This window comes from Dipodomys spectabilis, unplaced genomic scaffold, assembly GCF_019054845.1.
Source record: "Dipodomys spectabilis isolate Male_0828 unplaced genomic scaffold, ASM1905484v1 ptg000118l, whole genome shotgun sequence".
Taxonomy (NCBI): domain Eukaryota; kingdom Metazoa; phylum Chordata; class Mammalia; order Rodentia; family Heteromyidae; genus Dipodomys; species Dipodomys spectabilis.
This window is the reverse complement of record NW_024870795.1, coordinates 3,777,143-3,802,392: the sequence shown is the minus strand read 5'-3', so window position 1 is coordinate 3,802,392 and position 25,250 is coordinate 3,777,143. Positions and strand designations below refer to the sequence as shown.

The 25,250-nt window shown below is 49.0% G+C and overlaps 1 protein-coding gene across 2 annotated transcripts; it reads left to right on the top strand.

Annotated features, from left to right (window-relative positions):
- Positions 1-800: 800 nt before the first annotated feature.
- Positions 801-21,428, top strand: Fuca1 (alpha-L-fucosidase 1). 2 transcript variants are annotated; one of them, XR_006148736.1, is made up of 9 exons: positions 801-1,203; positions 2,172-2,306; positions 4,425-4,562; positions 7,333-7,438; positions 10,443-10,643; positions 11,909-12,099; positions 13,600-13,699; positions 21,020-21,231; positions 21,263-21,428. XR_006148736.1 is itself a non-coding variant. In XM_042688618.1 (8 exons), the coding sequence occupies exons 1-8, from the start codon at positions 830-832 to the stop codon at positions 21,158-21,160; spliced, it is 1,386 nt and encodes a 461-aa protein (XP_042544552.1). In that variant the 5' UTR covers positions 801-829; the 3' UTR covers positions 21,161-21,428. The 2 variants fall into 2 exon arrangements, 1 of the variants encoding a protein (XP_042544552.1); XM_042688618.1 differs by having other exon boundaries at positions 21,020-21,428.
- The last annotated feature ends 3,822 nt before the right edge of the window (positions 21,429-25,250 follow it).

Sequence of the window (25,250 nt, the reverse complement as noted above, 5' to 3'; positions counted from 1 at the left end):
CACACACACCCCAAAAAAATTGATTGGCACCCAAAAAACAAACCAAGGGGCTGGGTAGGTGGCTCAGTGGTAGAGCACTTGCCTTGCATGCTTGAGGCCCTGGGTTCGATTCCCCAGCACCACATAAGCAAAAAGAAAAAAGCCGGAAATGGTGCTGTGGCTCAGGTGGTAGAGCGCTAGCCTTGAGCTGAAGAGCTAAGGGACAGCGTTCAGGCCCACTACCGGACCCAAAAACAAAAAAAAAAAAACCAAAAAACAAACCAAAAAACCCCACTTCTTTTCATTTTTTTTTGTACCACATATTTCTGTCAGGACCGTTATAATAACCATCCAATCTAATAATCTATTCTGGTATCCTTTCCTCTGATATACATATACATATATATACATATTTAGACATATATGTACGTCTGTGTGTGTGTGAGTATTCTCCTTATGATTCCAAATGCCCACTAAATAAAACCCATGATGTGGCTTCAGCCTACCCCTGCAGGATTGGTGCAGCAGAGAGGACTATTCCGGGTTCTCTGCATACTTGCGGGCTTCGCGATTTAACCTCACAGGTAAATCCTTGGGGAGGGGTGGGGGGCGGGACTCTTTCAGTCTCCCAGCCACTAAAAGCACAGCGCGGTCAACGCCTTCCTTGCAATTTCTCCATTTGAACGCCAGAGGGCGATGGAGTTAACAGAGCTCCACCGGATTGGCCCGCTCTGACCCGACCTCCTAATTTTCTTTATTAACTTCTGAGCCAATCGTCAGTCGGGTTGGCGGGGGCTCCCTCGCCCGCGCCTGCGCAGTAGGAGGAGATCGTGCAGACGCGGAAGCCGCGATGCGGGAGCCGAAATGCTGGTTGTGTCTGGTGGTCACCGGGCTGGTGCCGGTGGTGGTCTCGGTCAAGTCGACCCTTGCAACTCCGCGCCGGTACACCGCTGACTGGGTGAGCCTGGACACCCGGCCCCTGCCGAGCTGGTTCGATGAAGCCAAGTTCGGGGTGTTCGTGCACTGGGGCGTGTTCTCGGTGCCGGCGTGGGGCAGCGAGTGGTTCTGGTGGCACTGGCAGGGCCAGCCGCAGGCCGGCTACGAGCAGTTCATGCGCCGGCACTACCCGCCCGGCTTCTCCTACGCGGACTTCGGGCCGCAGTTCACCGCGCGCTTCTTCCGCCCGGAGCAGTGGGCCGACCTGTTTGAGGCCTCGGGGGCCAAGTGAGTGTGGGCCCCGGCCCGAGGGGTGGAGGACTTGGTCTCTCCGGCCCGAGGCCACACACGACACACCTACCCGGGCGCTCTGAGTTCGCCTCTTAACGGCTGCACACCTGAACGTGGTTCCCCTGATGAGGAGCCTGTGCGTCAGGTTGATGGGGAGAGGGGGTGTTCTGAAAAATGAAGAGTTCAGGGCGGCGATCGGCATCTGTATATTGAGAGGCCTGATGCCTCATGTCCCTTTCCACTTGGGCCATGCCTCCAGTCTCTCTCAGATGGTCGAGACCCCCGGGATTCTGAACCTGGGGTCTGTAGTCTGGTCCTTGTCCAAGGGTGGAGAAGTGGGAGCACCAGCCCCTTCTCGCTGGATGCTGATGGGAGAGTTGCACGAGTTCTTTTCAGCCCTGATGTCTCCAGGATGCAAAGAGGAAGAAAGAAAGGGGTTCTGCGTGGCAGTGTAGTAGGGTGGGGACAGTGTATTGTGCAGATTCTCCCAACCTTGCCTTCTCAGGGCCTTGTGCAATAAAGTAGAGTCTAGAAAGCTTTGTACTGTGTTGCAGGCTGTTGGGAGTGTGGGTTCCTCTTTGGAAGAACAGAAAGCTGGGATGTACCCTATGTGGGGAGGGAAGTAGAGCTCCGTTTGTTGAGGTCAAGTCAGGCCTGAAGGAGCTCTTGAGGGCTCTGTGTTGAGTGCCAGAGAATAACCACTCAGCTTCAAGCATGGGGAAGTGGGAAGGATGGAGTTGGTCAATGGGAGGGAAGGCTAGCACCTTACCACTTGAGCCACAGCTTCAATTCAGGCTTTTTTTTGGCGAGGGGGGGGGGGATGGTGGCTAATTGGAGATAAAGAGTTTCACAGACTTTCCTGCCTGGGCTAGTTTTGAACTGCAATCCTCATATCTCAGCCTCAGGAGTAGCTAGGATTACAGGTGTGATTACAGTGCCAGACCTCTCCTTGTTTCTGTCCACAGGTATGTGGTCCTGACGACAAAGCATCATGAAGGCTTCACAAACTGGCCAAGTCCCACATCTTGGAACTGGAACTCAAAGGACGTGGGTCCCCATCGTGATTTGGTTGGTGAGTTAGGAGCAGCTCTCCGGGAGAGGTGCGTGTCTGTGGATGACAGCCCTGCCATCTTGTCAAACCTAGCCGCCCAAAGTTCCCATAATTTCTCTGCTCTTGGGTGTTTTCTAAGGTTGCATTTAAGCCAGTGACGAGCAGCTTCTGGTCTTTGGACCAACAGTGCTTAGGTCTTAGCAATTTCCATGTGACCCATGGTCTGGTTGGGTGATTACTGGTATAATCACAATACTCCATCTCTAGTGCAAGGCCTTTTCCCCTGTGGGATGCATGCCAGGGACTAGGGTTCATCTTTGTCCTCCTTAGCCATCAATGAAGAGCCTTCAGGGTAGGTTTGGAGAATGATAGATCAAGCTGAAAACTGGGCAGGGCAGTTAAAGCAGAAAAAAAAAATCAGGAAGCAAGGCTATGTATGGTACCCCATACTAGTAATCTCAGATAGTTGGGAGGCTGAGATTAGGAGGATCTTGATTTGAGGCCCACCCCAACAAAAAGGCAGTGAAAACCCCAACTCAATAAAAATGCCAGGTGCAGTGCTTTATATCTGTAATTCCAGCTATTCAGGAGCTCATAGGTAAGAGAATGGCCTTGCCCTAGACAAAAAAAAAAAATCCTGCAAGACTTTGTGTAAAAAATAACAACTCAGGTTAAAAAAAAAAAAAAAAAAAAGGCGGGGATGTGGCTCAAGTGGTGGTAGAGCCTCTGCCTACCAAGGGTCCTGTGTCCAAACCCCAGTACCTAGAAAATGTTGGTTAAGGAAAGGAAGCACATGGCTGCTTCTAATTAATGTTCCCTAATACTCATTATTTAAGAGGAAGTGACTTCCCAAGATTGAAGAGGTAAGTGTCAGAGGCAGAACTATTTTTTGTGGTCCTGGAGATTGAACCAGGGCCTTGTTGCATGCTGAACACTGCTCTACTACTGAGCCCTCTACACCTCTAGCCCCAGAGATGGGATTTGAACCTTACACTCTGGGTATATTTGCCTATAAGAAGGGAAAATGGGCCAGGCACTGATGGCTCATGCCTGTAATCAGGAGGCTGAGCTCTGAGCATCATGGTTCAAAGCCAGCTGAGCCAAGAAAGTCTATGAGACTCTCTTTTTTTTTTTTTTTGGTCCAATCGTGGGGCCTGAACTCTGGGCCTGGGTGCTGTCCCTCAGCTCTTCAGCTCAAGGCTAGCACTCTACCACTTGAGCCACAGCGCCACTTCCGGCTTTTTTCTTTTTGCTTATGTGGTGCTGAGGAATCGAACCCAGGGCCTCAGGCATGCAAGGCAAGCGCTCTACCACTGAGCCACCTTCCCAGCCCCAAGACTCTTATCTCCAATTCACCACCAGAAAACTGGAAGTGGTGCTGAGTCTCAAAGAGGAAGAGCACTAGCCTTGAGCAAAAGGAGCTTAGGGACAGCACCCAAGCCCTGATTTCAAGCCCCACAACCTACAAAACAACAACAGAAACCCGCTCTGGGCCCACACGCTGTCCCTTCCCTTAGCCTTTTCACTCAAGGCTAGCGCTCTACCGCTTTGAGCCACAGCCACACTTCCAGTTTTCTGGTGGTTAGTTGGAGATAAGAGTCTTGTGGATTTTCTCGCCTGGCTGGCTTTGAACTGGGATCCTCAGATAGCCTCCTGAGTAGCTATGATTACAGGCGTGAGCCACCAGCGCCCAATTTGGACCCAGAGTTTAAGACCCAGTATTTGCAGAAAAAGAAATGGGGGGGGGGAGGGGCGTGCAGAAGTAATGTTTGTGCCATTCCCAGCCTCGTTTGAATTCCCTCCCCCTTTTAATGCCAGTACTGAGGCTTGAACTCAGGGTCTGGATGTTGCCCCTTTACATTGTTCTACTCCTTGAACCATGTCATACAAAATATAAGAAAGCCATACTTTCTGCTTAAGCAAGTAAGAATGAATTTAGGAGAACGACTTGGACACACACACACACACACACACACACACACACACACACACACACACACACACACACACACACACACACACACACACACACACACACACACACACACACACACACACACACACACACACACACACACACACACACACACCTCGCAAAATCCCACAGGATCTCACATAGCCGATCTGTTCCTTGAATGATGCCAGTTGCTTCCGTTTCTCTGTTTAGGAACATCCGCTATGGCCTCTATCACTCACTCATGGAATGGTTTCATCCACTGTACGTCATTGATAAGAAAAACAGCCTCAAAACCCAGCATTTTGTCAATACAAAGACAATGCCAGAGCTGTACCACCTCGTGAACAGGTAAGCAGCACCAGTGGCTGCGGGCTCATCACTTTTCCCTGTGAAATCTGAGCTTCTTAGAAGTCACTGATAAAGGGGAGGGAGGCCCAGGCAGGTATGAAAGAAAATCTACACAATGTCAAATAAGACAAAATAGTTTCTTTCCTCCTAGCTTTTTTTTTTTCTTCTTCCCTTGTGCTGGTATTGCCACTTGGACTCAAGGCCTTGTTTCTCACTTCCCTTTTTTGCTCAAGATTGGTGCTTCACCACTTGAGTCACACTTTTGCTTCCAACTTTTTGCTAGTTAATTGAAGATGGAAGTCTCATGGATTTTTCTTCCTAGGCTGCCTTCAAACTACAGTCCTCAGATCTCAGTTTTCCGAGTAGCAAGGATGAAAGGTTGATGCCTGGCTCTTCATATCTTCTGCAGTGTAATCCTAGAGTGAAATTGGAGCAGTCCCACAGAACCCAGGATGCTGGTGTCAAACCTTCCTAGCCAGGCACTGGTGGCTCATGCCTGCAATCCTAGCTATTCAGGAGGCTGAGATCTGAGGATCACAGTTCAAAGCCAGCCCGGGCAGGAAAGTCCATGAGACTCTTATCTCCAGTAAACCACCAGAAAACTGGAAGTGGCACTGTGGCCCAAATGGTAGAACACTAGCCTTGAGCTGAAGAGCTGAGGGACAGCACCCAGGCCCAGAGTTCAAGCCCTACAAACAACAACAACAACAAAAAACCCAAACCCTCTTTTCCTGCTGGGTGCTGTTGGTTCAATGCCTGTAATCCTAGCCATTCAGTAGGCTGAGGTCTGAGGATAATGGTTTAAAACCAGCTGGGGCAGGAAAATCTGTGAGACTCTGATCTCCAATTAACCACCAGAAAACCAGAAGTGGAGCTCTGGCCACAGTGGTAGAGCGCTAGCCTTGAGCAAAAGAGTGCAGGAACTACCCAGGCCCCAAGTTCAAGCTCCATGACCAGAGAAAAGCAAAAAATTAAAAAAAAAAAAAAAAAACTTAAGCAGGGCACCGGTGGCTCTCGGCTGTAATCCTAGTTACTCAGGAGGCTGAGATCTGAGGATCAGTGTTCAAAGCCAGCCCATGTCAGAACCTTGGAGAAAGCTGTGTGGGCTAAGGGAGCCTGCCTGGAACCCCATGTTGTCATCACAGTTCGGCCCTGAGCCTCAGTTCTCATGCTGTGAAGCAGGCTCAGTGTCTTCCTGTCAGGGCTGAGAGTGACGAGTGAAGCTGACTGCCAGGCTTGCAGAGGAGGTGCGCTGCACAGTCCTTATTCACAAAGTGACCACGGTCTTCACCATGTTCCCTGCTTAGTTCCATTGTCACAGTTGGGAGAGGGCCCTCAGGGTAGGGAACTTTGAAGCTTAGAGACAGTCATCTTTGCCTGGACCCTCACTTAGAACAATGACAGAAATCTTGCCAGGCATCAGTGGCTCACACCTGTAATCCTGACTACTCAGGAGATGAGATCTGAGGCTCCAGGAAAGTAAGTACGTCTGTGAAACCCTCATTTCCAGTTAACCACCAAAAAGCCAGAAGTGGAGATGTGGCTGAAGTGGTAGAACACTAGCCTTGAGTGGGAAGAGCTAAGGCTTGGAGTTCAAGTCCCAGTACTAGCACACACATGTGCGTGCATACACACACACACACACACACACACAAGACTTGCATCAGAGAAATGGTATGGTTGTTGGTGACCAGCAGAGGCCTGGACAGATCAGATATTACTGAAATCCTGGTTCTTTTTTTTTTTTGGGGTCTGGTCGTGGGGCCTGAACTCTGGGCCTGGGCCTGGGCACTGTCCCTCAGCTCTTCAGCTCAAGGCTAGCACTCTACCACTTAAGCCACAGCACCACTTCCGGCTTTTTTCTTTTTGCTGATGTGGTGCTGAGGAATCGAATCCAGGGCCTCAGGCATGCAAGGCAAGCGCTCTTACCGAGCCACCTTCCCAGCCCTCTTTTTTCTTATTATGTGGTCTTGAACAAAGCACCTGATCTTTGTAGATCTTGTTTTTTGTTGTTTTTTGTTTTTTGCCAGTACTGGGGCTTGAACTCAGAGCCTGGGCACTGTCCCTGAGCTGCTTTGGCTCAAGGCTAGTGCTCTACCACTTGAGGCACAGCGCCACTTCGAGCTTTTTTCTGTTTTTGTGGTACTGAGGAATTGAACCCAGGGATTCAGGCATGCTAGGCAAGCACTCTACCACTAAGCCACATTCCCAGCCCTAGGCTTTGTTTTCTCTGTCCCTCCAATGGGATTAATATGACAAGAGCACTGAGAGCCAATGAGGTCATTGCTATCCAGGGACTACCTACGGCTGCTGGTACACAGCCAGACCAGACTGACTGCATGCGATCACTGCTCAGGGAAGCAGCCTTTCCCAGAGCCTGCTCCTGGCCTCCCTGTGCAGGACAGAGTATCTGCCCCAGGTGTGTTCCAATCTAGCACCTTTATTTCCAGCTGTGTCACCCAAAAAGAGAATAATGACTGAGTGCCACTGGCTCACACCTGTAATCCTGACTACTCAGGAGGCTGAGACCAGAGGATCGCAGTTCAAAGTCAGTGGGGGCAGGAATGACCGTGAGACTCTATCTACAGTTAACCAACAAAAATGCTAGACTGGAGGCAGGGTTCACATGTAGAGTACCAGTCTTGAGCAAAAAAGCTAAGAGAGAACTCAAGACCCTGAATTCAAGCCCCAGTAATGGCATGCACACAAAAAAAGGACTGTACTGTAACCATATCTGGGTAATAAACCTCTGTAATTCCCTGTCTTCCAGCTACAGGCCTGATCTGATCTGGTCTGACGGGGACTGGGAATGCCCAGACACTTACTGGAACTCCACAAGTTTTCTTGCCTGGCTCTACAATGACAGTCCCATCAAGGTAGACACTTATCTAACTTCTTTCTTATTTTTCTGTTGTGGTAAAAGGAAGTATGGCCAGATGTTGTAGCACATGCCTATAATCACAGCTTTGGAATCTAAGGTAGGGGGCTTGTGGAGTTCCAAGCCTGGGCCACATAGTGAAACCCTATCAAAATAGTAATACTACTACTACTATTAATACCAATAGCTAAGATGGAGAGGACTATTGCAGAGGACTCCAGAAATCTCAGACAGTAACATCAACACGGTACAATGGGACCTTTGTCTTTTTTTTTTTTTTCATTTGTGAGACTTGAACTCAGGGCCTGGGCACTGTCCCTGAGCTCTTGTCCTCAAGGCTAGCACTGTACCACTTTGAGCCACAGCCCTACTTCTGGTTTTCTGGTGGCTAACTGGAGGTAAGAGTCTCCTGGGCTTTCTTGCCACAGCTGATTTTGAACCAAAATCCTCAGCTCTCACCTTTCTTAGTAGCTAGGATTCCAGGCGTGAGCTGCCATCTCCTGGCTTCTTTTTGTCTTTAATTCTGAATTTTCTTTGAGTTTATTACCAGTGCTAGAGCTTGAACTCAGGGCCTCACACTCTCATTTGGCTTTTTTTTTTTTTTTTTTGTCAGTCATGGGGCTTGAACTCTGGGCCTGAGCGCTGTCCCTCAGCTCTACAGCTCAAGGCAAGCGCTCTACCACTTGAGCTACAGCACCACTTCCGGTTTTCTGGTGGTTTATTGGAGATAACAGTTTCACAGACTTTCCTGCCCAGGCTGGCTTTGAACCTCGATCCTCAGATCTCAGCCTCCTGAGTAGCTAGGATTACAGGCATGAGCCACCGGCGCCTGCCTTCATTTGGCTTTTTCACTCAAGGCTGGAGTTCTACTACTTGATCCACATCTCTATTTTTTTTTGGGGGGGGGGGGGGAGTTCCGGTCGTGGGCCATAAACTCTGGGCCTGGGCGCTGTCCCTCAGCTCTTCAGCTCAAGGCTAGTGCTCTACCACTTGAGCCACAGCACCACTTCCGGCTTTTTTCGTTTTGCTTCTGTGGTACTGAGGAATCAAACACAGGGCCTCAGGCATGCAAGGCAAGCGGTCTAGCACTGAGCCACCTTCCCAGCCCCTCTACTTTTTTTTTTTAAAACAAAAAATATTCAAGTTTTTATTCACCCTGTTAATCCATTGTACATCTTGAATTAAGTTGCAGTTTGCCTTAAAGCTTTCAAATTACATTATATGCACATATATAAAGATGTAATTTTATTTGAAAAACAAGATCTTTGGAGGAAGGAGTAATAAATAGAAAATAGTGTATAATAAAGTATTTTAAATATATTATGGAAAGAGCATAATGAAACTGCCACTTCCTAGAATTCATAACTGTTAATAAAATCACTAAAAATTAATAAATAAATAACACACTGCCTTCTGGTGTTCTTTTTTTTTTTTTTTTTTGGGTCCGGTCGTGGGGCCTGAACCCTGGGCCTGGGTGCTGTCCCTCAGCTCTTCAGCTCAAGGCTAGCACTCTACCACTTGAGCCACAGCGCCACTTCCGGCTTTTTTCTTATGTGGTGCTGAGGAATCGAACCCAGGGCCTCGAGCATGCAAGGCAAGTGCTCTACCACTGAGCCACCTTCCAAGCCCCCAGTGTTCTTTAAGAGAGCCATTTCCTAACAAATGGGGCAATGTCATTTTTTCTGATGGAGGCATAGAATTCCATTGCATGTATATATACCATATTTTCTTGATCCATTAATCTACTGAGGGGCATCTGGGTTGGTTCCATATCTTAGCTATGGTAAATAATGCTATGATAAACATAGTTGTGCTGGTAGCCTTAGTACACTTCTCTAATTCAGGGAGGGGAAGGGAAAAAACAAAATGCTTAAATAAGGATACAGCCTGACCCATTGTAACAATGCACATATCTACTTTTGGTTTTTGCTGGCTTGCTGACTTTTCTTTAATCCCAGTTGCAGTGGAGATGGAGGTAAAAGTTAGACTTGAGGTTTAGGTCCAGACTGGGCAAAGGCAGCTGAAAGAGCCTCCTGTCAAAACAGCAAAATAGGGCTGGGAAAGTGGCTCAGTGGTAGAGCGCTTGCCTCGCGTGCATGAATTCCTGGGTTCAATTCCTCAGCACCACACAAGCAGAAAAAGCCGGAAGTGGCGCTGTGGCTCAAGTGGCAGAGTGCTAGTCTTAATTTGAAGAGCTGAGGGACAGGGCCTTTCAGAGTTCAGGCCCCACAACCGACAAAAACAAAAAACAAACAAAAAAAAAAACAGCAAAATAATTTAAAGAAGAAGAAGAATCCATGTGTCATGGCTTCTGCCTGTATGCCTGGTTACTTAGAAAGGCAGAGTTTGGCCAGACACCAGTGGCTCAAACCTATAATCCTAGCTACCTCAGGAGGCTGAGATCTGAGGATCATGGTTCAAAGCCAGCCCAACCAGGAAAGTCTGTGAGACTCTTCAGTTAGTCACAGAAAAGGCTAGAAGTGGCTCTGTGGCTCTAGTGGTAGCCTTGAGCAAAAAATGGAGCTCAGGGACAGCCCTCAGGTCCAGTGTTCAAGCCCCAGGTCCAGCAAAAGAAAGAAAGGAAGGAAGGAAGGAGGAAGACGGAAGGAAGGAAGGAAGGAAGGAAGGAAGGAAGGAAGGAAGGCAGGAAGAAAGGAAGGAAGGAAGGCAGGAAGGAAGGAAGGAAGGAAGGAAGGAAATTCTGAGCTCAGGCAAGTTCCTCTTCATGTCTTGTCTCCTGAAAGTGTTTTCTGTCCCAGATGCCCTGTACCACAGCTTCTCCCAGCCCCAACTGTAGTGTTTTTTACTGGCAACCTTGGTGTCTTCCCACTAGAGGGCAGTAGCACTCTGTGTGACAGCCTGAGAGGTCTCTAGACTGCCAGGCCTCCCCTCCTGAGCACAACTGGTTGGAAAACAACTGCTGTGGATAGATTTGCTTTGCTTGTTTCTAGTCTGGCTGCCCTGTGGAGCTACCACAGTGACCCCACTCTTCCCTCCTTTAGGATGAGGTGGTGGTGAATGACAGATGGGGCCAGGGCTGCTCCTGCCATCATGGTGGATACTTCAACTGTCAAGATAAGTACAAGCCTGAGAAGTTGCCAGATCACAAGTGGGAGATGTGTACAAGCATCGACAGAAAGTCCTGGGGTTACCGATGTGACATGCTCCTGTCTGACATCTTACCTGCCTTTGAGATCATTAAGGTAAGCACCCCCATATTAGGTTGGTTGGTTGGTCTCTCTTTGTTTCAGTGCTGGGAATTGAACAGGGGCCTTGTGCAGGCAGGCTGGGCAGGTGCTCTGCCTCTGGTCACACTCTCAGCCCTATTAACATTAGTGTGGCAGGTAATAGATCTGAGAGTTTCCGTCATTAAAATTTGTTGATGGCTGGGCGCTGGTGGCTCACACCTGTATCCTAGCTACTCAGGAAGCTAAGATCTGAGGATCGAGGTTCAAAGCCAGCCCAGCCCAGGCAGGAAAGTCTGTGAGACTCATCTCCAACAAAATCCTCAGAAAACCAGAAGTAGTGTTATGGTTCAAGTGGTAGAGCACTAGTCTTGAGCTGAAGGACAGCATCCAGGCCCAGAGTTCAAGCCCCACAACCATAAAAAAAAAAATTTGTTGATGAAGCCTGGTGCCAGTGGCTCATACCTATAATCCTAGCTACTCAGGAGGCTGAGATCTAAGAATCATGGCTTGAAGCCAGCCCCAGGTAGGAAAGTCCGTGAGACTCATCTTCAATTAACCAACAAAAAAAGCTAGAAGTTATACCTTAACAATAAAATTGTATATTTTTCAAAGCCAAAAATGGAGCTGTGGCTCAAATGGTAGAGCACCAACCTTGAAGAAAAAGCCAAGCAAGTGCACCCTGAGTTTAAGCCCTAATACCAGCCAAAAAAGGCAGGGGAAGGGCTGGGAAGGTGGCTCAGTGGTAGAGCGCTTGCCTTGCATGCATGAGGCTCTGGGTTCAATTCCTCAGCACCACATAAGCAAAAAGAAAAAAGCCAGAAGTGGCGTTGTAGCTCAAGTGGTAGATTGCTAGCCTTGAGCTGAAGAGCTGAGGGACAGCGCCCAGGCCCAGAGTTCAGGCCCCAGGACCGGACCCAAAAAAAAAAAAAGTTGAGGTGGGGGGTAAGGCCTACACCAGTGACTCATGCCTGTAATCCTAGCTACCCAGGAAGCTGAGATCTGAGGGTAGCATTCAAAGTTAGCCAGGGCAGGAAAGTCCATGAGACTCTTATCTCCATGAGACTCTCATCTCCAGTTAATCACAGAAAAAAGTGGAGCTATGGCTCAAGTGGTAGAGTACTAGTGTTGAGCAAAAGGAACTCAGGGACAGTACCCAGGCCCAGAGTTCAAGGCCCTGGACTGACAAAAAAAAAGGGTTGGGGAAGGGCTGGAAGACTGTGACCTAGGTTTTCTTTCCCACATCTGCCACAGCTTGACTTGCCTTGTTTCTCGCTGTGTAGGAACTGGTTAAGACAGTAAGCTTGGGAGGCAACTACCTGCTCAACATCGGACCCACTCGTGAGGGACTGATTGACCCTATCTTCCAAGAAAGGCTTCTGACTATTGGCAAGTGGCTGAATGTCAGTGGTGAGGCCATCTACTCCACCAGACCATGGAGGGTCCAAATGGAGAAGGACAAGAGGACTGTGTGGTGAGCTCTGAGGCCCCTGCTGACCTGACTTCCTTTGTCCTGCTTGTCAGCCAGGCCTGGAAAATTCAACGGCTGCTCTCTTGCTATCAACTTGGTGTCCCCTTTGGGTGTGTTTTAGGACACCAGAATTGAGAGGCGGGTATTGGGGCTACAAAGCATTTTCTCCTACCCAGCGGGAAATGCTGCTAGTTGATGCTCCTATAGCATCAGCAAAGGACAGCCACCTGTTCTAAGTCCTTCCCTTTGGCCTTGGACTTCTGGTTATGTGATCTTAGGCCTCAGCTTTGTTCAACTACAGAATAGGATGGTATACTGTGTAGAGTTGTTTTGATGATGAGAGAATGTAGCACTAACTGTTCAGAAAGTATCCAAAACTGGTGAATGACCATGTTACACCAAGCAGCTCGGTCTTGGCTCAGGGAAACACATGTATCCCTTAGGGCTGGACACAGCTGACCCATTGCCTATAATCCTAGCTACTCAGGAGGCTGAGATTCAAGGATGGAGACTCTATCTCCAGTCAACCAGCAAAAAGCCAGAAGTGGTAGAGTAACAGCCTTGATCAGGAAAAGCCAAATGAGAGTTCAGTGGGTCTGAGTTCAAGCCCCAGTGCCAGCTTAATACAAAAAGCCTTAGCTGAATGGCTACTTGTGGTTTTTCATTCTCTTTCTCAGACACAGTAAAATCCGAGGACAACTTTGTCTTCTTGTCTATTGTCCCTCAATCAAGGGAAATTGTCTCTCCTGCTATTCTCAGGTTCTAAAGATGTGAACAATAAGGAAATGGCTGTCGTGATAACAGTGAGAGAGCTAGCACAAGAGTCAGTGTGTTGTTTTTATTGTTTGACTTGATCAGCCAGGCCTGGCCCTGGGCTCATGTGATTCTCCTGCCACCGCCTCCCCAGTAGCTATAACTAAGGTGTACTGCTACACCCAGCAAGAGTTGAAAGGAAATGTATGCCGTGTGTGGTGACACACACTTGCATTCCCAGCACTTCGGAGGCTGAGGCAGGAGGACTGAGAGTTGGAGGCCAGCCTAGGTTATACAAGACCACCTTCTGTAATTAGAAAATCTATACCCTGTGAGAGGAAAAATAGGAGCTACATGGGAGGTTGTCACTTGGTGATTTCCTTTGGCTTTTTCCCTGCACATATGGTGTTCTACCACATAAGCCACACCTGTACCTCCTCCCTGGCATTTTATGGGTTAATTGAAGTTAACAGATTTTTCTACCCAGGCTGGCTTTGAACTGTGATGCCCAGATCTCAGCATCCTGGGTAACTAGGATTACAGGCATGAGCCCCCATGGCCTGGCTGATCTCAGAGTTTTACAGGCCACTTCCATCCTCCAGACTAAATTGGGTTGGGGTAATGATGTTTCCTAGCAGCAATGACAGACCGCAGAGCTTGGATTTAGTAGGTGATTGAAGGGGAAAGTCTAAGATTGTGTTCAGGGAAACAAGCCAGGGATCTTAGACAATGATATTTCTCTGTTGCCAGGTATACCTCCAAAGGGTCAACTGTTTATGCCATTTTTATGCATTGGCCAGAACATGGAATCTTGAAGATTAAATCCCCCAAAACTACTGAAAGTACAAAGGTAAGGAGCCTCAATTATTCCTTTTTTGCTTTTCTTTCCTTTCTTCCTTCCTTCCTCCTTCTTTTTTTCTTCCTTTCCTTTTTTCTTTTCTTTTCCTTCCCTCCCTTCCTCCCTTTCCCTCCCTCCTTCCTCTCTTCCCTCCCTCTCCCCTTCTCTCTCCCCCTCCCTCTCCCCCTTCCTCTCTCCCTCCCTCCCTCAATGCCTGCCTTCCTTCCTTCCTTCCTTCTGCCTGCCTTCCTTCCTTCCTTCCTTCCTTCCTTCCTTCCTTCCTTCCTTCCTTCCTTCCTTCCTTCCTTCCTTCTTTCCTTCCTTCTGTGCCAGTCCTGGGGCTTGGGCCTAGGTACTGTCCCTGAGCTTTTTTGCTCATGGCTAACACTCTACCACTTGAGCCACCCACATCTCCACTTCCATCTTTCTGGTGGCTAATTACAGATATGAGTCTCATGAACTTTCCTGCCTGGTCCTAGCTTCAAACCGAGGTCCTCCTGAGTAGCTGGGATTATTGGTATGAGGCACTAGTGCCTAGCTTTTCTTTCTTTCTTTCTTTCTCTCTCTCTCTCTTTCTTTCTTTTCTTTCTTTCTGTCCTATTAGGACTTAAACTCAGGATTTCAGCCACACTACTTCATTTTTTAAAAATTTTTAATATTTTATTTGATCCAATGAACAATATGCCACATTTGTCATTTGAACAATTTGTAAGTGAAATTTGAAATAATTGATATTCTCACTATAGCTGTTCAGTAACTGTGTATGTTATTCTGTATTATATTCCTGCACTTCTTTGGTGTATGTTTTTCCACTGTAGGATACCCACATTTGTTCTGTTAATATTACTTCTTTTTCCCAAACGGTCAGCTTTAATAACATTTTCTTTTTCAGTTTGTACTGTTTTTTCACTTCAGTGTCCTGTTGTAGTATATTAAGATACAAACAAGAAAATTCAGTGTTGCTAGCCACACTGTGATTTTTTTTTTTTTTTGGTCCGGTCGTGGGGCCTGAACTCTGGGCCTAGACGCTGTCCCTCAGCTCTTAGGCTCAAGCTACCAATTGAGCCACAGCGCCACTTCCAGTTTTTTTCTTTTTTGCTTATGTGGTGCTGAGGAATGGAACCCAGGACCTCATGCATGCAAGGCAAGCGCTCTACCACTGAGCCACCTTCCCAGCCCACACTGATTTTTTTAACACATGAATGCACCAACATATAATGTGAAATAATGAAATAATTCATTTAAGGAAAAAATAATTTTTTTCCTTAAAAAGTATAAAGAATTGTGAAAATGACTCCATAAATTAACATAATAATATAATGAGTTTGCTAATATGGAAGTCATTCATGAAATATCACTAATATGTCTAATATGTTAATCGAAAACTCTACCGTCACTCCCTATCTTCCTTTGTAAAGACTTTACTCTGTAATAACTGTAAGGTCCGCTCGTGGATGGCCAGCAAAACTCTACCCTCATCACAGCAAAGTCTCCACCCAGTACGTGCGTTATCTAGGCAACTGGCACACCTGGAAGAGGTCACATCTGAATTTGATGTGGCCACACCTTTCTCGGCCCATACCCAGATAAGGCCTAGCCCGGGCCCAGACACTCTCTTTCTTTTCCAGCTCTTTCCCAGCTCTCCCAGCTCTCTTTCCCAGACCTTTCCCTGCCGCATGGAGGGCCAAGATGGCCTGGTGCCAGCCAGAACTGTGAATAAACCTACCCCTTACCTGAATACCACGTGCGTGGTGCTGTTCTTACTGGGCTACCTCTTTTTAACGTTTAGAACAGCACCACGCACATGGTATTCAGGTAAGGGGTAGGTTTATTCATCATTCTGGCTGGCACCAGGCCATCTTGGCCCTCCACGTAGCAGGGAAAGGCCTGGGAAAGAGAGGGGAGAGCTGGGAAAGAGAGAGCTAGAAAAGAAAGAGAGCCTCTGGGCCTGGGCTAGGCCTTATTTAGGGTATGGGCAGAGAAAGGTGTGGCCACATCAAATTCAGATGTGACCTCAGGATGCAGATGTGACCTCTTCCTGGTTTGCCAGTTGCCTAGGTAACCCAGGTATTGGGTGGAGACTTTGCTGCGAGGAGGGAGGAGGGTGGAGTCTGCTTGCCATCCTGGAGCAGACCTTACAATAACCATCCATCATGTGGGCCCTGTTCCCTTGCTACCAGTGGACTATTAGATGTCCCTAGTATTTGGGCCACTTCCCAGCAGCCCCTGCCTTTTCTGGCTTGTAGTTAGCCTTCCCATCATTTGCATGAGTCCCAAGAAGAAAGGGAAGGAAGGTGGGTTGCACAAGCCTGCACTCTCTTGGTGGTGCTGGATATCGGGCCTCAGTGGCAGGATCTGTTCTGTGGTAAGGTCCCCTGGGAGCATGGCACCCCAGCCTCTCCCTGGGCAGGCTCCATGTTGTCTTCAAGTCGCACCCCTTTAGAACCTTGCTGCCCCTCCATAACTTCCATCTTCATGGAGCCCAACAGGTCTGAGGTGTTAGCAGCAGGGGTCTGCACAGCTTCTAGTGTCTTTTCCTGGCACTCTGTGCCTTCGCCTGCAAGGCGCAACAACAGCTCCTGCAGCTCCTTTTTCTTCTCCCTCTTCTCCTGGGACAGCTGATTGACACTCATCTTTCTCCTGATACAGCTCATCCAGGACTTCCATCTGTTCTTTATAGCCAACTAGGGACTCTTCAATGACGCTGATCTGTTTTGACAGCTGGCTGCACCGATGGTGGAGGTCATCCACTTGATTCCGGGAGTCCACCTTGTCGGGCAGGTCGTGGATGAAGCAGATTTTCGGCTGCTTCTTGGGCACCTGTGTGTCCTTCCTGTCCCCAGACATACCGACACACCGTGGTTCCAGTTCTTGGGGAGGAGGGCCTGTTGCTTTCTCTGGTACTGGGCTGCCAGGCTGGCCAGACACCTGCAGCGGGCCTGCTGCTCCTGCAGCTGCTGCCTAAGCTTCGCCTTCCTTGATTCAGCAGTGGATAGTATTTGTAGGTAAAAATTCCACATGATGTGTGGGTTGTCTTCGTCCTCTGGGACAGTCACATCAGGGGGAGTGGCCTCCTCACCCTTCTCCTCTTTGCTCACTCCTTCACCTTTCCTAGGGAGAGCTAGGAAGCTCAGCTGGGCCCGCAGCTGCTCATTCTCCTGTCTTCTCGCTTCCAGGCACTTCAGTGTGTCCTGTAAATTTTGAGAGACCATCTGGTCCTCCATCTTGCTCTGTACCTGCTCCTGCTCTAGCTGCTCCAGCAGCTGGGCCTGCCTCAGCAGGTGCTGCTGCAGGGCCTCCTTCTCTGAGCTCAGCTGCTGATTGGAAGCCAGGTGCTGTTCACAGGTAGCTCTGAGCTCCTGAGCTGGGCCAGGGACTGGTCACGCAGCTCCTGCAGATTCTGAGCTGCTTGGCTCTTGAACTCGGCCATCTCTTTCCATTCTTCTAACTTCTCCTCTTGCTGGTCCAGCTTCTCCTGCAGATGTTTCTTCACCTGCTGCTCTGCGTGCAGGATGCTGGCGAGCTCCTCCTTCTCACCGCGCAGCCTGTGGAAGGAAGGCATCCTGCAGCTGGGTCAGCTGGTCTTTCAGCTCTCCATTCTGCACAAGGGTGCATCTCATGGACTCATGTTCCTTTTCCATTCTCTTGAGGGTCTTGTGCTGATCCTCAACATGCTGATCCCATTCCTCAGTCCTCTTCTCCAGTATCCACAGCCGCTGCTGCTGCTGCTGCTCCAGGTTCTGGAGATTGAGGCTTTGGTTTTCCTGTATCTGGATGTGAAGTTCTTCCTCCAGGTTCTTGAGCTCCTTCTGCATCTGGTGGGCCTCAGCCTGCAGCTGCTGCTCAGCCTGAGATGCTTCTGCAGGGGGCTGCGGGGGCGGCAGCTCTGCCAGCTGCTTTGAGAGCTGCACCAGGTTGGTCTCTAGGTCCAACACCTGCCTCACCCCTTGCTCTTTCTCCTCTCTCAGTCGGCTCATCTGCTCTAATAGCTGCTGGACCTTCTCCTTCCCCCTGGAGCTCTCCACCCTCAGGTCCTCTGCAAAGGTGTCTCTCTCCAACTTTAATGTTGTCACCAACTCTCTCATATTGTCAATTTGTCTTTCTGATGCTGCCCGCTCCTCCAGTGCTTGTTGTAACTCGTGAATTTTGATCTTCATGTCGGCCTTCTGTGTCAGGAGCACTTCGAGCCTCTCCTGCAGGTCGGTGTTCACTTCTTCCAGGTCATCATACATTCTGATCTTCTTCTGTAGCTGCAGCTTCACATTACTCAGGTCTTTAATGAGTTCTATGTTGTTCTTGTTGGTCTCTCTCTGTCTGCAGACAGTGCCATCTCTAGCTCTGCCACCCACTGCTGTGCAGCCTGCAGGCGGCTGGTGAGACCTCCTTGCTCCTTGTTGGCCACCTGCTGCATGTGGGCCAGTGCAGATTGGAAATCGAATTTTTCTGAAGCCAAGTTCTGTATTGATAACTTGCGGAGCTCCAGCTTTGTTTTCGGTGCTTCCTGCACACAAGCCATCTTCTCGTTGATCCTGCAGGTCTTTCTTTTCTTGCTTCAGTGGTTGGAGCTCACTGCAGAGCTGCTGGTTTTATGTTCGGCTGGAGTCCAAGGCAAGCACTAGGTGTTGGTAGCGCCTTTCAGAGTCCTCAGTGTTATTGGGACCAGAAACACTTCTGACCCTGGCAGCTCTAACTGTGCCTAATGGAGGGGGAAGTTCAGGGTCAACATGGTCTTTGGCTGTACCCTCAGTTGAACTGCAGTCCCCAGTGGTGTTTGTCTTGGGATTCCCTCCCTTTTTAATTTTCTTCGTGTTCTTGAATTCTACAGGCTCATCAGGACAATTCCTCTGCTGGTATTCTTGCAAGAGCTTCTTTCCTGCAGCTAATTTTTTTTTGCTTTGTTAGCTCAGACATCCCAGCCCTGGGACGTGGAAGGTGGGGGGGGCCACATTCCCAGGCTCTCTGAAATCACCTCTGTCCTCCCAATCACCACTAATGACGTCTACTTCCTACTGTAACTCCAACATCACCTCAATTCGGTCACTCACCACTCCACACCTCTACCTCCCTCTACTGCTGGTAGTGGTGTGAGCCAATGGAGGGGATACCAGTGCTACTAGGTAGCATGGAATGTAGGCATGGCCTCGAGTCTTGTACCCCATTGGTCTGAGAGAAACATGGAAAAATAGGGGGCGTGGCCAGAATATCATGATCCAGGCAGGATGTGTGGAGTCACCATGAGAGCTGTTCCTGCAGCCCCTCTCCCATACAACCCTGTCCACTTTGACTGAGGGAAGGTGGGACCTGCTCTAGCTGGATAGGTGCACAGTTTTACAAGTCACCTTTCCTGGCTTCCACACAACTGTGGTCACCAGAGTTTCCACCCGGCTTCCAACTGCCCTCCACAAAGTGGCATCAAGAAACACAACTATCTGTGCACGTCCAAGGTCTTGAGGTTTTCACTCCATGCGGAAGTAGCTCTATTGTTCTGACCATATTTACTGACACTTGTATTCTGATCAGGAAGCCTCTGGGACTGGAGGATACAGGGACATCACAGGACATCCGGGGTCCAGAGATCCTTTCCATGAAGATTGGCCATGCTGCATGTAGCACATCTAGGCCATGCATAGCCATAGCGCAGAACTTGTTCTGCACACTTTGGCAGATGATCTTAAAGGATCCAGAAACAAAATCACGGGAGTAATGCCGCTCCAGACTAAAGTCAGCCACATCGGGGCTGGGAAGGTGGCTCAGTGGTAGAGCGCTTCCCTTGCATGCATGAGGCCCTGGGTTCGATTCCCCAGCACCACATAAGCAAAAAGGAAAAAAGCCAGAAATGGCACTGTGGCTCAAGTGGTAGAGTGCTAGCCTTGAGCTGAAGAGCTGAGGGACAGTGCCCAGGCCCAGAGTTCAGGCCCCACGACTGGACCAAAAAATAAATAAATAAAGTCAGCCACATCTACATGATGTGTTTTTTGGTTTTTCGTTTTTTTGGTTGGTCGTAGGGCCTAAACTCTGGGCCTGGGCGCTGTCCCTCAGCTCTTCAGCTTAAGGCGAGTGCTCTACCACTTGAGCCACAGCACCACTTCTGGCTTTTTCTGCTTATGTGGTGCTGAGGAATCCAACCCAGGGCCTCATGCCTGCAAAGCAAGCACTCTACCACTGAGCCATCTTCCCAGCCCAAAATATTTCTTATATGAAAGATTTTTTTTTTTGGTGGGTCATGGGGCTTGAACTCTGGCTTGGGCGCTGTCCTGCGCTCTTCAGCTCAAGGCGAGCGCTCTACTGCTTGAGCCACAGTGCCACTCCACATGATGTATAATGTGTCTAGAGTCAGGTTCTGGGGCCGTTCTCTGCCACTCCAGAGCCCTTGGACATCTGCGTCAGCACTGGAGTGCTTGGTTATCCTCCGGTGCCTGTTGAGTTCATTTTGCATGGCTAGCATTGCCTTCCAGTGTAAAATCCACTCTGGTTGTGGTGTATATACCTGTAATTCCATCATTCAAGAGGTGGAGGCAGGAGAATCATGGATTCAAAACAAGCCTGAGTTTCATAGCAAGTTCAAGGCCAACCTGGGCTACAGACTCTCAGCCTGGGCATGTGGTGGCAAGGCCCACACATTTTTGCTGCTGTGCCATTTGCTGGCTAGACTCACCACTCTCCTCGCTCCCACGCCTAGTACACATCCAGCTTTTTGTTTTGTTTGTTGTTTTTCTGTGCTGTTCCTGGGGCTTGAATTCAGGGCCTGTGCACTATCCCTGAACTTTTTTGCTCAAGGATGACACTGTACTGCTTGAGCCATAGCTCCATTATCTGCTTTTTGGTAGTTAATTGGATTCTCATGAACTTTCCTCCCCAGGCTGGCTTTGAACTGTGGATCCTCAGATCTCAGCCTCCTGAGTGGTTAGGATGACAGGCATGAGCCACAGGCACCTGGCAGATGTTAAGTGTTTCTGAAGAAATTAACAGGCCAGGCTGGGGATGTGGCTTTGTGGTAGAATGCTTGCCTAGCATGCATGAAGCCCTGGGTTCAATTCCTCAGTACCATATACACAGAAAAAGCCAGAAGTGTCGCTGTGGCTCAAGTGGTAGACTGCTAGCCTCGAGCAAAAGAAGCTCAGGGACAGTGCCCAGGCCCAGCATTGGCAAAAAGAAAAGAAAAAAGAAAGGCCTTCCCTCCTCCTTCCTGCCTTCCTCAGGCCCCTCCCACATCCCTGCCCTGTTACTCCCTCCTCTCTCCCTGTCTGAAACGCTGCTTCCCTCCATGGTCAGGTCAGAGTGTATGCTTCTGGATGCTTTACTGAGTTTTCCACTGCTTTTTCTTTTCTGCAGATAATGATGCTGGGAATGCATGGCAATCTGAAATGGTCCAAAGACTCTAAAGACAGTCTCCTCATCACTCTACCCTCACTGCCCCCCTCGGGTCTCCCAGTGAAGTTTGCTTGGACGGTGAAGATGACCAATGTGAAGTGATGGTTGGCGTACCAGGCAGGACCAGGGGCCCCTGATAACTGGGCACTGCTTTGAGTTTCTCTTGTAGTGCCATCTTTGAATAAAGTTAACTTCTCTTCCCCACCCATAGGGGGATCTTCCCACACATTTTAATCAAAGAATGGAATACAGTCTATTGATCACTAAGGTATGGGAGATCTGAGATCCAGGTGTGGAGGCGTGGCCCAGGTGGTCGAGCATTCGCCCACCATTACAGCCTCTCAAAGAAATAATAAATGAATAAAAATTTGTTAAGTCTCAGATCCATTGCAAAAGAAGGGACAAACCAGGTAAGCTAGTCTGTTTCCTCCTACATGGGGATATTCTACAAGGAAGCCCCCTTCGTCACCCATAAAGAATGCACCCTTCACCCTGCCGCTGTGACAGGACACGGAACAGTTTTGATGGCTCATCCACATGCTTTTTGTTCATTTTGGGGGGTACTTGGGTCCAGAGGTTTGAGCTCAGCACCTCACTCTTGCTTGGCAGGATCTGTATACTTGAGGCATGACCCCAGTTTTGGGGTTTTTTTTTGTTGGATGTGGGGCTTGAACTCTGGGCCTAGGCACTGTCCTTGAGCTCTACAGCTCAAAGCAAGTGCTCTGCCACTTCAGCCATAGCAACACTTCTGGTTTTCTGGTGGTTAATTGAAGATAAGAGTCATGGACTTTCCTGCCTGGACTGGCTTTGAACTGCGATCCTCAGATCTCAGCCTTCTGAGTAGATAGGATTACAGGCGTGAGCCACCAGCTCCCCCTTCTATTTTCAGGGCCTTGGTGCTGACCTCTTAACTTTTTTGCTCAGAGCTGATGCTCTTATCACTTGAGCCACAGTTCTACTTCCAGTTTTTTGGTGATTAATTGAAGTAGAATCTCATAGACTTTCCTTCCCAGGCTAGCTTTGAACCTTGATTCTCAGTTCTTAGCCTCCTGAGTAGCTAGGTTTACAGATATGAGCCACTGGTTTCTGGCTGCTTTGGGGTTTTTTTGGTTGTTTTTTTTTTTTTTTTTGTCAGTTGTGGGGCTTGAACTCTGGGCCTGAGCACTGTCCCTCAGCTCTTCAGCTCAAGGCTAGCACTCTACCACTTAAGCTACAGTGCCACTTCCAGTTTTCTGGTGGTTTATTGGAGATAAGAGTTTCATGGACTTTCCTGCCCAGGCTGGCTTTGAACCTCGATCCTCAGATCCCAGCCTCCTGAGTAGCTAGGATTACAGGTGTGAGCCACCAGAACCCAGCTTGCTTTGGTTATTTTTGAGGTAGCAAAAGTACAACCTAGCCGAGTGCCGGTGGCTCACATCTGTAATCCTAGCTACTCAGGAGGCTGAGATCTGAGGATCATGGTTCAAAGCCAGCCTGGGCAGAAATATCTGTGAGACTCTTATCGCCAATAAACCACTAGAAAACCCGAAGTGGCACTGTGGCTCAAGCGGTAGAGCGCTCACCTTGAGCTAAAGAGAGCAGGGACAGCGCCCAGGCCTAGAGTTCAAGCCCCAAGACCGACAAAAAAAAAGGACAACCTGCTGTTGTACTTTTGCCCAGGATGACCTGTATCTTAATCTTCTACTTAAGCTTCTTCCTATAGCTGGGATGGCAGACACTTGCCAACATGCTCATCTTTTTTCTTTCCTTTCTTTCTTTCTCTTTCTTTCTTTTTGTCGGTCATGGAGCTTGAACTCTAGGCCTGAGCACTGTCCCTCAGCTCTTCAGCTGAAGGCTAGCACTCAACCACTTGAGCCACAGCAAATTTCTGTGATTTATTGGAGATAAAAGTCTCATGGACTGGGGCTGGGAAGGTGGCTCAGTGGTACAGCACTTGCCTCATATATATGAGGCCCTGGGTTTGATTCCTCAGCACCACATAAGCAAAAAGGAAATAAAGCCGGAAGTGGCGCTGTGGCTCAAGTGATAGAGCGCTAGCCTTGAGCTGAAGAGCTGAGGGACAGTGCCCAGGCCCTGAGTTCAGGCCCCTCAACTGGAACCAAAAAAAAAAAGTCTCACGGACTTTTCCTGCCTGAGCTGGCTTTGAACCACAATCTTCAGATCTCAGCCTCTTGAGTAGCTAGGATTATAGGCATGAGCCACGGGCACCTGGCTACAACTTTTTCTATTGAGTTTTTCAAGCATTGGGGGAAGGGAGGGAGCTGGTTTGGCCTGAAACTGCTATTTTGCCCATCTCCACCTCCTGAGTAGGATGACAGGAGTGAGCCCCCACCATCTGGCCTTTCTTTTTGAGACAGGATCTTGCTACATAGCCCAAGCTGTCCCCAAGCCAATCTTCCTACCTCAGACTCCTGGGTGCTGGGATTATAGGTGTGCCTTTTTACCTTACCTGGCCTTTTCCATCTTTCTAATAGTGTTTTATGGGCATTTCTGTTTGCAGCCCACTATTTGAGTGACCCTCCTGTATCAACCTACTGAGTAGCTAGAAGTACAAGTGTGTACCACCACACCCAGCTAGATATTTATTCTGTTACCAGGCACTAGTAGCCTACACCTGTAATCCTAGCTACTCAAGAGGCTGAGGTCTGAGGTTCACAGTTCAAAGCCAGCCAGAAAAACCTGTGAGACTCTTATCTTCAATTTCCCACCAAAAAAAAAGAAAAAACACCAGAAGTGTAGCTGTGATTCAAGTAGCAGAGCACTAGCTTTGAGCACATTAGCTCAAGGATAGTCCCCAGGCCAAGTTTAAACCCTAGGACCAGCACACACACAAAAACTATTTTACTTGACATATATAATAAAAATGTTGTTAATTATACTTTCTACTCTTATAAGTTTTCTTTATTTTCTTTCTTTTTTTTTTTTTTTGGTCGATCGTGGGGCTTGAACTCTGGGCCTGGGCGCTGTCCCTCAGCTCTTCAGCTCAAGGCGAGCACTCTACCACTTGAGCCACAGTGCCACTTCCGGTTTTCTGATGGTTTATTGGAGATAGGAGTCTCATGGTCTCTCCTGCCCGGGCTGGCTTTGAACCTCGATCCTCAGATCTCAGCCTCCTGAGTAGCTAGGATTACAGGCGTGAGCCACCAGCGCCCGGCTTCTTTATTTTCTATTACAGAATGTTGAGGGAAGTTGGCTCAGTGGTAGAGTGCTTGCCTCGCATGCATGAGGCCCTGGGTTTGATTCCTCAGCACCACATAAACAAAAAAAGCCAGAAGTGGTGCTGTGGCTCAAGTGGTAGAGCACTAGCCTTGAGCTGAAGAGCTGAGGGACAGCGCCCAGGCCCAGAGTTCAGGCCCACGACCCGACACACACACACACACAAAAAGCCAGGTGCTGATGGCTCTTGCCTGTAATCCTAGCTACTCAGGAGGCTGAGATCTGAGGATCATGGTTCAAAGCCAGCTCGGGCAGGAAAGCCCATGAAACACTCATCTCCTGTAAACCACCAGAAAACCGGAAGTGGCACTGGTACCTATTAAATTAATCCTAAAACCAATTAATGGGGCACAACCTGCAAAATGCTGCCTTAGCCCCATGCTACTCAAGTGGCTAAGATCTGAGCATCACAGTCCAAAGCCAGCCTGGGCAAAAATCAGTCTTCTCTCTACCAAAAGTTTGAGAAACTGTGGCTGAAGTGGTAGAGTGCTAAGAAGAAGGAGGAGGAAAAGGGAGGAGAAGGGAGGGGGAGAAGAAGGGAGGGGGAGGAGGAAGAAGAAGAAGAATCAAGAAGAAGAAGAAGAAGAAGAAGTAGTGGAGGAGGAAAAAAAACTTCAGAAACGGCAGCACCGGTGTCTGCGCCTCTGGCCGTTGCACCTGCTGTCTGTCTGGAACGCTTGTCCACCGGGGTAGATCTACTCTGCAGACCCCTCAAAGGATGCTTCTCCCTGACGTTCACTGCCCCAGTTTGTGTCTTCCCAGACCGAACACGGGAGCCGGAGCCTGGCTTTCTGTCGGTCTGCGTTTTTTGCCCCTCAGATTGTCTGGCATGCAACAAGCGCTCAGCCAATCTACTGGAACGGTAGGGATTGGGGCGACGGCAACAAGACCATCAGCACCACCCGGGGAGGCCAGGCGCGGACCCGGGATTGGAGCCCACAGACTCCGCCCAGGTGCGCGGCCACGCCCACTCCGG

Bases quoted from the DNA above. Each gene is read 5' to 3' on its own strand.
- Fuca1 (XM_042688618.1), top strand. From the start codon at position 830: ATGCGGGAGCCGAAATGCTGGTTGTGTCTGGTGGTCACCGGGCTGGTG. The intron at 1,204-2,171 runs GTGAGTGTGGGC...TTCTGTCCACAG, and splicing joins TTTGAGGCCTCGGGGGCCAA to GTATGTGGTCCTGACGACAA. The intron at 4,563-7,332 runs GTAAGCAGCACC...CCTGTCTTCCAG, and splicing joins CTGTACCACCTCGTGAACAG to CTACAGGCCTGATCTGATCT.